This window comes from Macrobrachium nipponense, chromosome 46, assembly GCF_015104395.2.
Source record: "Macrobrachium nipponense isolate FS-2020 chromosome 46, ASM1510439v2, whole genome shotgun sequence".
Classification (NCBI taxonomy): domain Eukaryota; kingdom Metazoa; phylum Arthropoda; class Malacostraca; order Decapoda; family Palaemonidae; genus Macrobrachium; species Macrobrachium nipponense.
In genome coordinates this window covers 29,284,560-29,297,096 of record NC_061106.1, presented here as the reverse complement: position 1 = coordinate 29,297,096, position 12,537 = coordinate 29,284,560, and the positions used below count along the sequence as shown (strand labels likewise).

The 12,537-nt window shown below is 37.2% G+C and overlaps 1 protein-coding gene across 1 annotated transcript in view; it reads right to left on the bottom strand.

Annotated features, from left to right (window-relative positions):
- Nucleotides 1-9,716: 9,716 nt before the first annotated feature.
- The window catches only part of LOC135214847 (serine/arginine repetitive matrix protein 2-like), a 120,386-nt gene continuing 117,565 nt past the window's right edge, over nt 9,717-12,537 (bottom strand). Inside the window, 1 exon segment of the mRNA XM_064249261.1 lies at nt 9,717-11,434. Coding sequence (XP_064105331.1) covers nt 11,399-11,434 — 36 coding nt within the window. The 3' untranslated portion in view covers nt 9,717-11,398.

Below are 12,537 nucleotides of genomic sequence, written 5' to 3'. Positions count from 1 at the left end.
CATTAATTGTTTCGGTTTATACATGCTTAGCATATCCTTCAGGTTTAGCTATGAGCCCATAAATTCAAACGAGAGAGAGAGAGTCCTCAGCCACCCAAAAAATATTTCTTTGGTGTCCTTCAAATGTTCGTTCACTCTAAATTTCTATTCCATCTTTCCTTCTTGGGGAAGAGGTTATATTTATACTTATTCTGGTACCATTCTTTTATTTTATTTATTTTCTTTTTTGTGGCACAAACGATCTGTCACTGAAGGTGATTTTAATGAGCCTATGGATAATTTTTTGTGTTCCGTGAGGATTTCTCTTATGGGGCGGTTTTTTTTTTCTTTTTTCTAGTTTCAAATTGTTCCTTAGCCTTGAAAATAGATTATGCCTTATAAAATTGCAAATATAAAGCGTTTGCAACAATTATTAGTCTTATCATAACAGGAATTGAAGTGGCTCTCAGTCTTAAACGATACCAAGAAAGGACAACCAAACGGTTATACCTTTGTAGTTTGTAGAATAAGTCATATTATAACAATCAAGACATCATTCATTAACCGATCTCATACCATTGCATCAATTCCGGAATTTTTGCTGAATTCGTGACACTAGGCTTAGGAGTTTTAATATTTGACAATCCTCAGCTCCAGATTTGACGAGCGTCTTTTTTCGCATCGTATGAAATTTTTTGCCTAAAACCGCCAGAAAAACTAACATTGCTTATAAGTCCTCTCAAATCAACAGAGTGATAAAACAAAAAGTTTTCGACCTTTTCGATGTCAGTAACATCCAAAGACTTCGATCTCCTTAATTAACAAAATTATTCCAAGTGCTTTTCTGTTTCTTGATGATGGTGATTATAAATCAAAATGTGTCTTAGCCGCTGAAGTTACTGCACGCTATCCATATCTAATAACAAGGATATCTTGCGTACTTGATATAAAATTGTTAAACTGGGTACTTGCCAGTGCTATGGATGTTCACGCTGATGTTCCAATAGCCCGAGGGGTTTTGCCAAAGAGCTCTGCTGCAGAGGTATAGTTTGTGCTGATCAGCTTTTGTTTTTGTTACCTTCGTCTGCAATTCGGTTGTTCTTCGCTATGTCTATTTATGCATATTATTTCATAATTGTTCTGGGATTTTGTTCTTTCTTTACATATGCCGAAGTTCCTCGTTGGACGAGTGGTTTACGTGCTCGCCTACCGATTCGGTAGTCTCGAGTTCGATTCCCCACTCTGCCAACAAGGAGTCAGAGGAATTTTTTTCTGGTGATTAGAAATTAATTTCTCGATATAATGTGGTTCCGATCCCACAATAAGCTGTAGGTCCCGTTGCTGGGTAACCAGTTGGTTTCTAGCCACTTAAAAATATCTAATCCTTCGGGCCAGCCCTAGGAGACTGTTAATCAGCTCAGTGGTCTGGTTAAACTAAGATATACTTAACTTTTATATATGCCGCTCTGTTCTGTAGGATTTCGATTGTTAATTCAGCTCACATCATATATTTGACTTCAAGAAAGCGAATTATATAACTAGATGAACATGTGGGCCAATAACTTTTCTTGTGAATTCATCGTATAAATGTCAGTTTAATAAACGTAAAAGCAAGTAAATATATGAGGAAATACCCAACCGAACGGAATGTTTGGATGGTTTTTGAATGAAAACCAAAGCTTGTTCATATTCAAGAACTCGCTCATTCAAAAGAAGATAGGCTTGAACACTTGAATGCTTAAACCTGAAAAGAATACCAAAATACGACAAACAAAGGTATCAAGGGAACAAATCAAGCGAATATCCAAACATACCCGCAAGAAGAATGAAGATTACAAAAAAAAAAAAAAAAATAAAAAAAAAAAAAAAAACGACGGAAGATAATGGCGATGTTTACCAAAAGCGAATTGACATGAGGTCGCTGATACCGGCTTAAGAGAGACATCCCAAATAAGACGTCAGGATATCTCTTGTCAAGGACTGCCTCTGCCTCTTCACTCTCGAGAGAGAGAGAGAGAGAGAGAGAGAGGTGGAGGATCGAAATCTGCCTGGCACCATATTAGACTTCTATGTACAGTAGGAAAGCTGGGTATTGAGATCGGACACGTGGGCAGCACACTATCAGTATGTGGAGGAGGAGGTCATAGGTTGAAGCCGGTTGACTGAGAGAGAGAGAGAGAGAGAGAGAGAGAGAGAAAATGCAGTTCATTTGTATATACCACCTCGTAACTTTTGCATCGCTGGTTTTGTTCCATGCGCATGTCGTTAATTCTACATTAGTCTAAAATAACAAATGCAATATTCACAGATATCCGACAGTACTTGAAGCATGAAATGAATTCTACCGAAATATTGCTTTCTAATTCATCAGTTATAATCATAATTATGAATACCATTTTCATATTTTGCCTCATTTTGTTGCATTCTTCCATTGATTTTCATTAAATGACTTTTCTAAATGTGGCATCTGTCAGGGATCCGTCGGGAATCTGGCTTCTTCCATAACTCTCGTTCGTCTGTTTTGAAAATCATCTGCTAACGTCGCACCCTAGTCAGTGTTGCCAATTATAGGGTAATTGCCCTACGCGTAGGGTAACATGCAAAATCTTAGACAGCAGGGCAATATTTTCAAGTGTAGGGTAATTGTAACAAGGTAGGTCGAGATCAATATGCTTATTAGTATTCATGATATTGCATAGAAACGTAATCTAAAGATTTATTTATCATCATAGCCGCAGAATGTTGGGTCATTTTCAGTTATGTAGGGTAATTTCTCGTCTCCTGTAGGGGGCGTAGGGTTAGAGGGGTTGGCATCACTGACCCTAGTGTTCGCTGGAGAGCATCGTTAGCTTTTCTGAAGTCTCGTGGCATCATTCTGTGGCATTCCTAAGCTGCTTTCCACTCCCTAAACTAATCTGGATAGTCACCTCAACTCGAAAACAAAGGATATATCTCTTACAAGAATAGCACAGCCTGCAGAGGTGAAGGAGAGGTCCCATGACTGATTGTGAGAATAACTAGCCTGAATGAGGTTGCCCAGAATCATGCAGCTAGGTAGCCGGAGCTGTCCTCCATTTGGGGTAAGTAGCCCGAGTACACTTGAGACCCTCTGTCACTCCAAAGCTGTGGCTTCACCTTAGGTGAGGTCCTGACCTCCTCCCACAGGAAGCCACCAATGGCTGTAACTTACACCCAACTAACCTCTCAAGGACAAATTTAAAAGACATGAGGCTGCAAAAATTTAGCAATAAACATCCAGCAGCAGCTATTCCAAATATTACATTTACAATATGTGTAGATCCTTCACTATGCCACATATAAGTTAAAAAGGGTAAGAGAAGTTGGCCGGAAATCTTTTTGCACCCGTTATTCTCTATCCAGCGATGGTATTTGTATGAAGTACTATCAGCAATGACAGGATCCATTTCCTCATATTAATATTTATAACTGTTACCTGGCAAGAGATCCATACAGAGCTAAAATTGTCCCTTGTGTGTAGAAATCAATCTGGCTCTTGCAGTCTCGATCCATGACTGGCAGACTCTGTACAGTCACTGCCAAAGCTGAAGTGACGATATCTAAGATATTTTACATCACTCAAGTTGATCTTGAGCAGAAATTTTCAGATTCAAAAAGTACTTAAAAGGATGATAAATACAGATACACCTACATCAGTCGAAACTTGTTACTAGAAACGTGGTGAGCTGTGTGAAACTTGTTACCCAACTCTAGTCTGTTGGCTACTTGCTGAACTTTCAAGTAGCCACATAACACTGCAAGTCGTCACTGATGACATCCTTGGCAGTGATTTAGCATATAACAGTGGCCAAGGGTTTGTCTACTGTTGAATATATACATGTTCAAGTCCAGTAATTTGTGATTATAGAGTTTCTTATATTATGTTGAAAAGGGATTAAACTTGTTTATGTTGTTCAAGGTTAAGAGTTATAAAAGAAGCCTGAGGATGAGATATAATAAGAATTCTGAAGAGGTCTCTATTTGGGAGAAAGACAAATTGATGTCATTCATTATATGTATGTATTTCTCTACGTAAAGACGTTGAAATATATAAATATATAAGGTGTGTATGAATGCTCTGTTCGTTAATTCAACCTTGCTCAAATATTCATTGTTAACTGACAATTTCCCTGATCTTGTACAGAATCGTTGAACATTGAATTTTTGCCAGACCTCGAGAAAGTGTTTTTTTTTTTTTTTCATTAATACTTTTGCTCGTTTAGGCATGTTCATCATCACCTCTTTTTTTGTTGATTATTGTAATAAAGCATTATTATGCTACTCTTTTTCTTATCCCAGAGTTGTCCATTCGATTATTATCCCTCAACAGAACACACATACACCTAATAAATATATCTGTTGATGATTGAGGTATGCAATATAAGTGAAAAGTACTAAAGGTCTCTGCAGTAATATTCAGCATACCTTAATGTATATGGTTTGAGTGGAAATCAAAGGCACAAGTTTGAGACTCAGACAAAACTGGAAAAATTGTAGATAAAAAAATGTCAAAATACAAAGAATACAAAGCACAGTTTTGCAATAAACAATAGTTTGAAGTTTGCCCTGCTTTGTTAGGTTTTATCATTTCTCAACAACTCATCTCTACATTGACAGTTTTCATTAGCATTTATAAGCATATAGTATCCTTAATAGGATCACGAGGCATAAATGATTATGTCTTGGGTAAAAGGCAGTCGCCCTCGACTCCAGAGACAGTCACATATGGTGACTAAAGTTGCCCTAAACTTCGTGAGGGCTCTTTCTCTAAAATTTATTTGAATAGCCATATGCAAACATGCAGGGGGGGGGGGGGGGCAAAATATCAAGGTAACATTTATGATACAGGCACTAGTTGACTAAGGGGAAAGAAGACCTTACAACTAACACTCTCCAGACATCGTGTTTCTTAAACGACCCACGCATTTGGAAATAAATAAAATGGTCAAATAGTCGAAAGATTTTTATTATTAAATATTCGGCATTGAAAGACGCCCATCTCTTATTCCTCTGAAAGCAAGAAAAACGACATATACACCGACATTCAATTGCAAAATCACAGTACAAATGGCCATCGTCTGACTTAGCCAAGCATATCGTTGAACGAAAGCGTAGACAAAATGTTGCAAGTATGAGATACACTCCGTCGAGGAAATCAACGAGGTATGTCTATATTCCGTGTATAGACATACATCATCAATACTAACTGTAGTCGTCAGAAAGTTGGTTGTCAACAAAATAGATCGCTTCGGTTTCTAGTAGCTAAGGTCATTCATTACACTGCTGGGCGGCGAAATGTCAATATTTCTTCAAAATTGCGAAGAAAACTGCTATGGCTAGTGAGTCCACGAAAAGACTAGGGAGAGATCTCGAAGTCTAGAAAAATTCCTCTAAGTAAGTGTGCAACCCTTTAGGAGACTGGGGGAAAGATCTTTATATTTAGAAAAATTCCTCTAAGTAAGTATATAACCCTTTAGAAGACTGGGGAAAGGTCTTTATACCTAGAAAATTACTCTGAGTAAGTATATAACCTTTTAGAAGACCGGGGAAAGATCTTTAAAGCTAGAAAAATTCCTCTGAGTCAGTATCTGGTTACTAATATAAATTCAATTTTGATGAATAAAGCGCCAAAATCTCAAGGGAAGGGAATTTTGATGAGGCTGAAAAGAACAGAAGTGGATTATATTAAGAAAGGAATCGAGTGAATATATAGAAATTAGGAATCACACTTTTGGTTCCTGCAATTCTTCTTACAAACTTACATTAAAGAATGTGATAGATAAGGCATGTTGAAGAATAACCTTAGGACTTAAAAAGAGCACTTCCTAAACATATAAAGTCGGAGATAAAAGCTTAATTTAAAAGATGAGAGATTAAGAAATATCAATTTCCATATACTTTACAGAGAAAGAGAGCGAGAGAGAATTATACTTTTGCAAAACAAGATTTTCATTTGTTTAAATCTACTTATTATTCGTGAGAAACACTGCTAAAATCTATAGCTCTGAAGATATGATAACACTCCAAAGGTTATTCCCATCTTTCATAATCCGCTTTGTTCTTTTCAGTCAGGGCTGGCTGTTGTTTCACGTACAGAAGCTGAATGATATACGTAGACTAAGGCACCTTGTTTTAAAGCGAATCTCTTATCTCTTTAATCAGATGAGAGGCACTACTGCTCATCTCCCCAGTCTCTTCACATAGCTTGTTTGTATGGTGTTTCTATACGTTGCATGGAACCAGTGGTTATTCAGCAACGGGACCAACGGCTTTACGTGACTTCCGAACCACGTCGAGCGTGAACTTCTGTCACCAGAAATACACATCTCTCACACCTCAATGGAATGCCCGGGAATCGAACTCGCGGCCACCGAGGCGGTACGCCAACACCATACCGACAACGCCACTGAGGCGCTTTCTCCTCACATAGCGAACATTTCCCGCAAAAGTGGAGTCCGTCGTTGTCTCATTTTAAGTCACGTGTTCCGTCTAAGATCTAAATATTTTGACAATGGCATCATGAGTGAATCACAATAATAAAATGTTTCTTCTAAGAAAGTCTTCGATTAGACGACAGGAATATTACGCGAATAACGAAAAGTTGTGAATACGCTTAATGATTTTCATCTGTAAAATGTACATATTTGGTGAAACAGCAAGATATTCTCTCATGAGTGAATCCTTAAAGAGTAACAGAATTTGGTTGCAAGAAAATAATTATAAATGGAATTGTATATAGAATTTAGGCCAAAGGCCGAGCACTGGGACCAATGAGGTCATTCAGTCCTGAAACGGAAATGGACAGTGAAGGCTTGATTATGCTATGCACTGGAAAGTCCTTTAAATCAGAGATGAACAATATCCTGTAGAATTTAAGAAGTCGTAGTGGTCACCATAATACATATCCAACATTGTGTCTGAGTTCTGATTTTTGTCAGCGAACAAATTAAATGAATATATATTTATATATATAAATGTTAAATAAATATCCGTTACGCACTGCAATGATACTTGCAGATTCAAGTCATTTCATATTAATACGAATAAGGCAAATAACTACCTGTGTCGTTACATCGTTACGGGATTACTAAGCGCTAAAAGCAGTTTTTTTTTATGTGAATAACTTCATCCGTCATTAATCTAATACGTCGTCCGTTCAAGAAAAGATGAAAGGAAATGATTATGGATATATATATATAATATATATTATATATATATATATATATATATATATATATATATATGTATATAATGATTGAGGTGAAATGTAATAGAGAGCTTTTCGAACTTCTAGTCATTGTGAAAGACATCTTTAATGAGACAAGACTTCTCTTTGGAAGAAATAACTTTTTTGAGTTATGATTGGTTAATGTGTCAGGTCCTTCTGTACCCATTCAAAACCCTTCTAATGTAGCGGCATACATTCAATTTAACATTAGAAGATACACATTAGATTGATTCGTCTACAAATATGCACGTGAAATATACATGTTTGAATAATTATCAAATCACCGTGATTCATATAAATTATTCGAGCTACAAATGTCCATTAATATCTAATTCGTTCTACCTCGGAATCAATACATATGTAAACCAATGCGGATACGACCGTTTATTCTGAAGACAATTTCTACCAATGTTCATATGCGTATATATATGTATAAACAATTGTTCACCTCAGGTCAACTTATAATTACATGCAAAGTCTGCGTGTTGATCAGCTTTGAAATGGTACTACAGTCTGCACGGAAATTAAATTGGCGTCTTCGGTCAGGCAATTGATATATTTCATTATATATGTATTGTGATATAAAAATGTATCCCTCTAAAGGCACGTAATTTGTACGCTCTTTTTGTGACCACTGCTTTGTAATGGAAGTGCTGAGCATGAGAACTAAAAAGCAAAATAAATTAGATAAAATCACGCAAGAAAATCAGTGTTTTCGAAAAGCCTTCCTCTTCACGATTCGTCGGCGTAGTTACGACACGTCGTCAAGTTTGAAAGAAAAATGACTTACATTCTAAGTGACTAGTTCATTGAGGCCTGTCTAACCTTTCTGATTATGCAATTGAAATACACGGCTACAGGAATAAATGTAGCGTATTTTGTTATTCTCGAAAAAAATAAATAAAAAACCGGATGGAATTTGATTAATGCATACATCTTTGGCTGAAGATCGACTTGTCTGCTCATTTTTTGCGAAACGTTTAAGTCTAGGTTTCTAACTCTTAGTTGGATGCTTTTCTTATTCTGTTTCGTCGGAGATATGATAACGAGTGCTTCTTTAAATATTTCCAGTTATAGACTAAAAATTGTACAGATTTTTATTCTAAATATAGTAGCAGTGTACAGACTTTAGCCAAATTACACGCTGCTATGATTAGTCTCACCAGCTAAGCTATAGTAGATTCACAACAACCGTGCATTTAATGTCTAGGCCAGTCCCTTCCGACGCTCCTGATTGGCTGTTGATAAGCCAGTCACAGGGCTTGAAACTCTCAGTCTCTCGAGAGAGTTCACATAGGCAGGATCTATGTTCCACCTTTCCTGAACGACGTATCCTCAGGAGAAGTGGATCGTAGATCGTACTCATGTGAACTCTCGGGAGAGACTGAGTTTCCAGCACGGTGATTGGCTTATCAACAGGCAATCAGGACCGTCGTAAGGGACGGGCCTAGACCATAGAGGGTATATGCACGGTTGATGTGAATCTACTATAGTCTTATTTTTCACGTTCATTTCATAGCCAATCTGTATAAGTGGTACCTGACAGGACACAAATCTTGAATCAATTCTTTCTCTACGATAAGCGTTCATCAATGGAGGTATCGTGATACCAGCAATTAGTTAACCAGTTATTTTTTAAAACTAGCATCGTTAGGATTAGTTAGTTTATAAGCTGATTATTCAGCTGGAGTAGTGAACAAGTAAATAGTAAGGCAAATCACTTGACAGACGACTTTGAATGTTCAAAAGTGAATACTTTCTTTGGATCTTTCCTAGGCAGTGACCCCCCAAGGGTTTTAACCTGGTCTGTATCCACCTTTGTGGCGTGTTTAGTACAAGCCCGTTGGCGATGACCATAAAAACATAAACGAAAGACTGCAAATGTCATAAAGACAATGACCCCAAAAAAATATTAGTCCTAGATAACGACCCACGTACTATCTAAAAAAAATATCCATTTCTTTTAACTACTACACAATCTCTTGCTGTAGTTATGCTTTCAGAAACCAAACGTACAAAGAAGCATAATCGTTGTTTCTCGAACGCTGGAGATAAGAGAAAGTCCCGGTACGGGTTGAAAGTTACGGGTGAATATCGGTGAATACTTTACTTATTTCTTAGTTATAAAACCTATTTTCTTAAAAATCATCTAATTTGACTTTTGTCCGGAAGGAGGCACGGTTTGGTCCAGAGTGATTCCTGTCCATGTGTATTCATAAGTCAAGGAAGAGTCACTGGTGCTACTTTGGCTCGTTATCCACGCGTCACCTCCGAGGTGCTAGTACTAGATATGTCGGAAGCTCAAGGGTGCGCCGTGTTTAGTACTAGCCCCTCGAGGATCAAAAATATATATTATTATGATCTGTGGTCCAAACAATATAGAAATGGTTGTATTTATATAATACTTTGATCCCAGAGGGGCTAGTATTAAACTCGGCGTCCTATTGAGCTTCCGCCACGTTTAGTACTATAGTATATTCATATCAACCTTGCATTTGAAGTCTAGGCCAGTCCCTTACGACGCTCCTGATTGGCTGTTGATAAGCCAACCACACGGCTGGTAACTCAGTTTCTCTTGAGAGTTCACATAGGCAGGGTCTATGTTCCACATCTGAGGGATACTTTTGAAAGACTTATCCTTCATGAGAGGTGGAACATAGCTCCTACCCATGTGAACTCTCGAGAGAGACTGTGAGTTTCCAGCCGTGTGATTGGCTTATCAACAGCCAATCAGGAGCGTCGTAAGGGACTGGCCTAGACATCAAATGCAAGGTTGATGTGAATATACTATAGTACTAAACGTGGCGGAAGCTCAATGGGACGCCGTGTTTAATTCTAGTCCCTCTAGGATCAAAGTATTAAATAAATACAACCATTTCTATATTGTTTGGACCACAGATCATATAATAAATGATATCTTTGATCCTAGACATCAAATGCACGGTTGATGTGAATCTACTATAAATACCTCGGAGGTGACGCGTAGATAACAAGCCAAAGTACCACCGAGTTACTTAAAGTAATAATTACAAATTGAATATATAAAGACTGGAAGACCTTCCTATCGAGGAATATCACGATAAAAGTAACGTAGCTGATAATCCAGGAACAACGTATGTGAATCAAGCAGGAAAGGAACTTGACTGAATGACTTGAATATCTGGCACAAAAAACGACAGAAGAAGAGAAACTGGTACCAGATTGATTGAAAAAATAAACAAAAAATTCTTTTTGAGCATTTGATTATTTACACAATAATGAAAAAAAATTTAAGGTATTGGTCTACTCTTTCTATATGCATATGTACACAATGAATCGATCTCTACTCCCGTTAAAGAAATTATTTTGTCCCACATGTCATAAAGCATCATTTCGATATCTGTTTCGTAACTTCTACTTATTAAAATCAATGTTCACTTCCGTTAAAAAGGCACCTAAAACCTAACAGCATTGATTAAAAATAACCATAATAATAAGAATAAATCATATCCGCCCACGTAGTAATTTTATCCTCATAGAAATGTTTACAGCTTCTGATCACATTCAACAAAGATAATCTTCATTCGATCTGTTATATAATTTATACTTGACCCAGAAATTCTGGGATACCATTTCCCGAGTGTCACAAGGCACTACAATTATCACAAAATCACATAAATATACAGATAAACTCAAGTTCCTTAGTATCTACTTGTATGTGGTCTCTCTCCACTGCACTTTGAGCACGTTTAGTTTTCACTTCTACGATTTCTCCCAGGTTTATTTTTCCATTTCTGTACCTTCTTTTTTTCCCTCCTTCCTCTGCTCCTCTATATGCTTATCAATCGTCACACACCTTATCAACAGCCCGTGCTAAGGCAAGGTAATTGGCAAACGCCATGTCTCTCCATGAACTTTATAAACCGTGCACGGCATTATTTTTTCCCTCCTGCAGTGAGCTTTGCTCATTTACGACAATGATAAACCATCAGTGTTTATCATCAATGAGGGACGTGATCTTATTCTCATCGCTGACAATTGAGCATCGCTTAGCATACTCCGATGTATCTAATCAGATCCTGTGTGGTGGCGACTGAAGGATGTGCATGACAGTAGAGCGATTCACAGGCTGTGTCGAGGTCCTGGGGCTTCTAAGTGATGTACAGAACCGTTCGCGGGAGCTTCCCTCTTCTGCTAGTCCGTTAGTTCTATTTTGATGATCCGTTCTTTCTGCAATTAAGACATTCCTTTAGTTTCTGCGCAAAAAATGAACCATGAATGAAATGCTTATCTCTATCACTTGTTTCGTAAAGTTAAGTGTGTGCGAGACGTGTAGTACGTCTCTTTGTATATAAACATAATTCAATTCGTGAGTGTAATATTTAACCAAATGTGATGAGGATGTACTAAAACTTTAAGGAGTTTGGAGAAGACAATGAAAAATTCTAAAGTAAGAAGGCAACGTATCTTTATATTTTACTGATTAACTTAACGTAAGCACAAGAGACATTGGCGCACATAGTACATACATACATACATATAGCAACACCTAAAAAAAAAGTACTTCCTTCTTGGCACCATCAGTTCCCAAAATAGACTTTTTAGATGACAGTAGGGCGCCTTCACTAAATTTATCACCGCATCCCTTTGTTCTTAAGTCTTTGACTTTTTAGGGGTAATAAGTTAACGAGTGTGCGTGTTTCTGAGAGAGAGAGAGAGAGAGAGAGAGAGAGAGAGAGAGAGAGAGAGAGAGAGAGAGAGAGAGATTAAGTCAGGAGAAGGGACAACATATACTGCCAAACATGTATATTTATTATGATTTATGTGGGGAATCTTCCCACCCTTTCTCTGTTTTACTCAAGTATTTATTTGATTCTTTGATTAGGCTTTTATTTTCATGAAAATCCAACAATAATCTATATCTGACCATTTTTATTATATTACTGAAGCATTCTCTTAATTTGACGCTATGTCACTGTTGTCCTTCCATTCTTCAAAAACCTTAGTAGTTTTTTGAAAAATCCGAATAACAGGAAAACCTTCGAGCAAAAATATAACTTACGAAGTCTGGGCAGCAGCCTGATGGAAAGAGACTTATTCCAACTCTGAACAATCAAGTAATTATCATGTAAATACGTGCATGTGTTTGAAAAAATGCTAATACAAATCAAGATCACGATTCTCACTACAACTCGAGTGTTGTTGAAGAGCCATTTGAAATTATAAGTATATATATATATATATAAAAAAAAACAGAACAATGGAATGAGTTTTTGAGAACTAAAATCACTCTACAGTAACGGGCAAGGCAGATGGGAGTATAAAGGAAATTA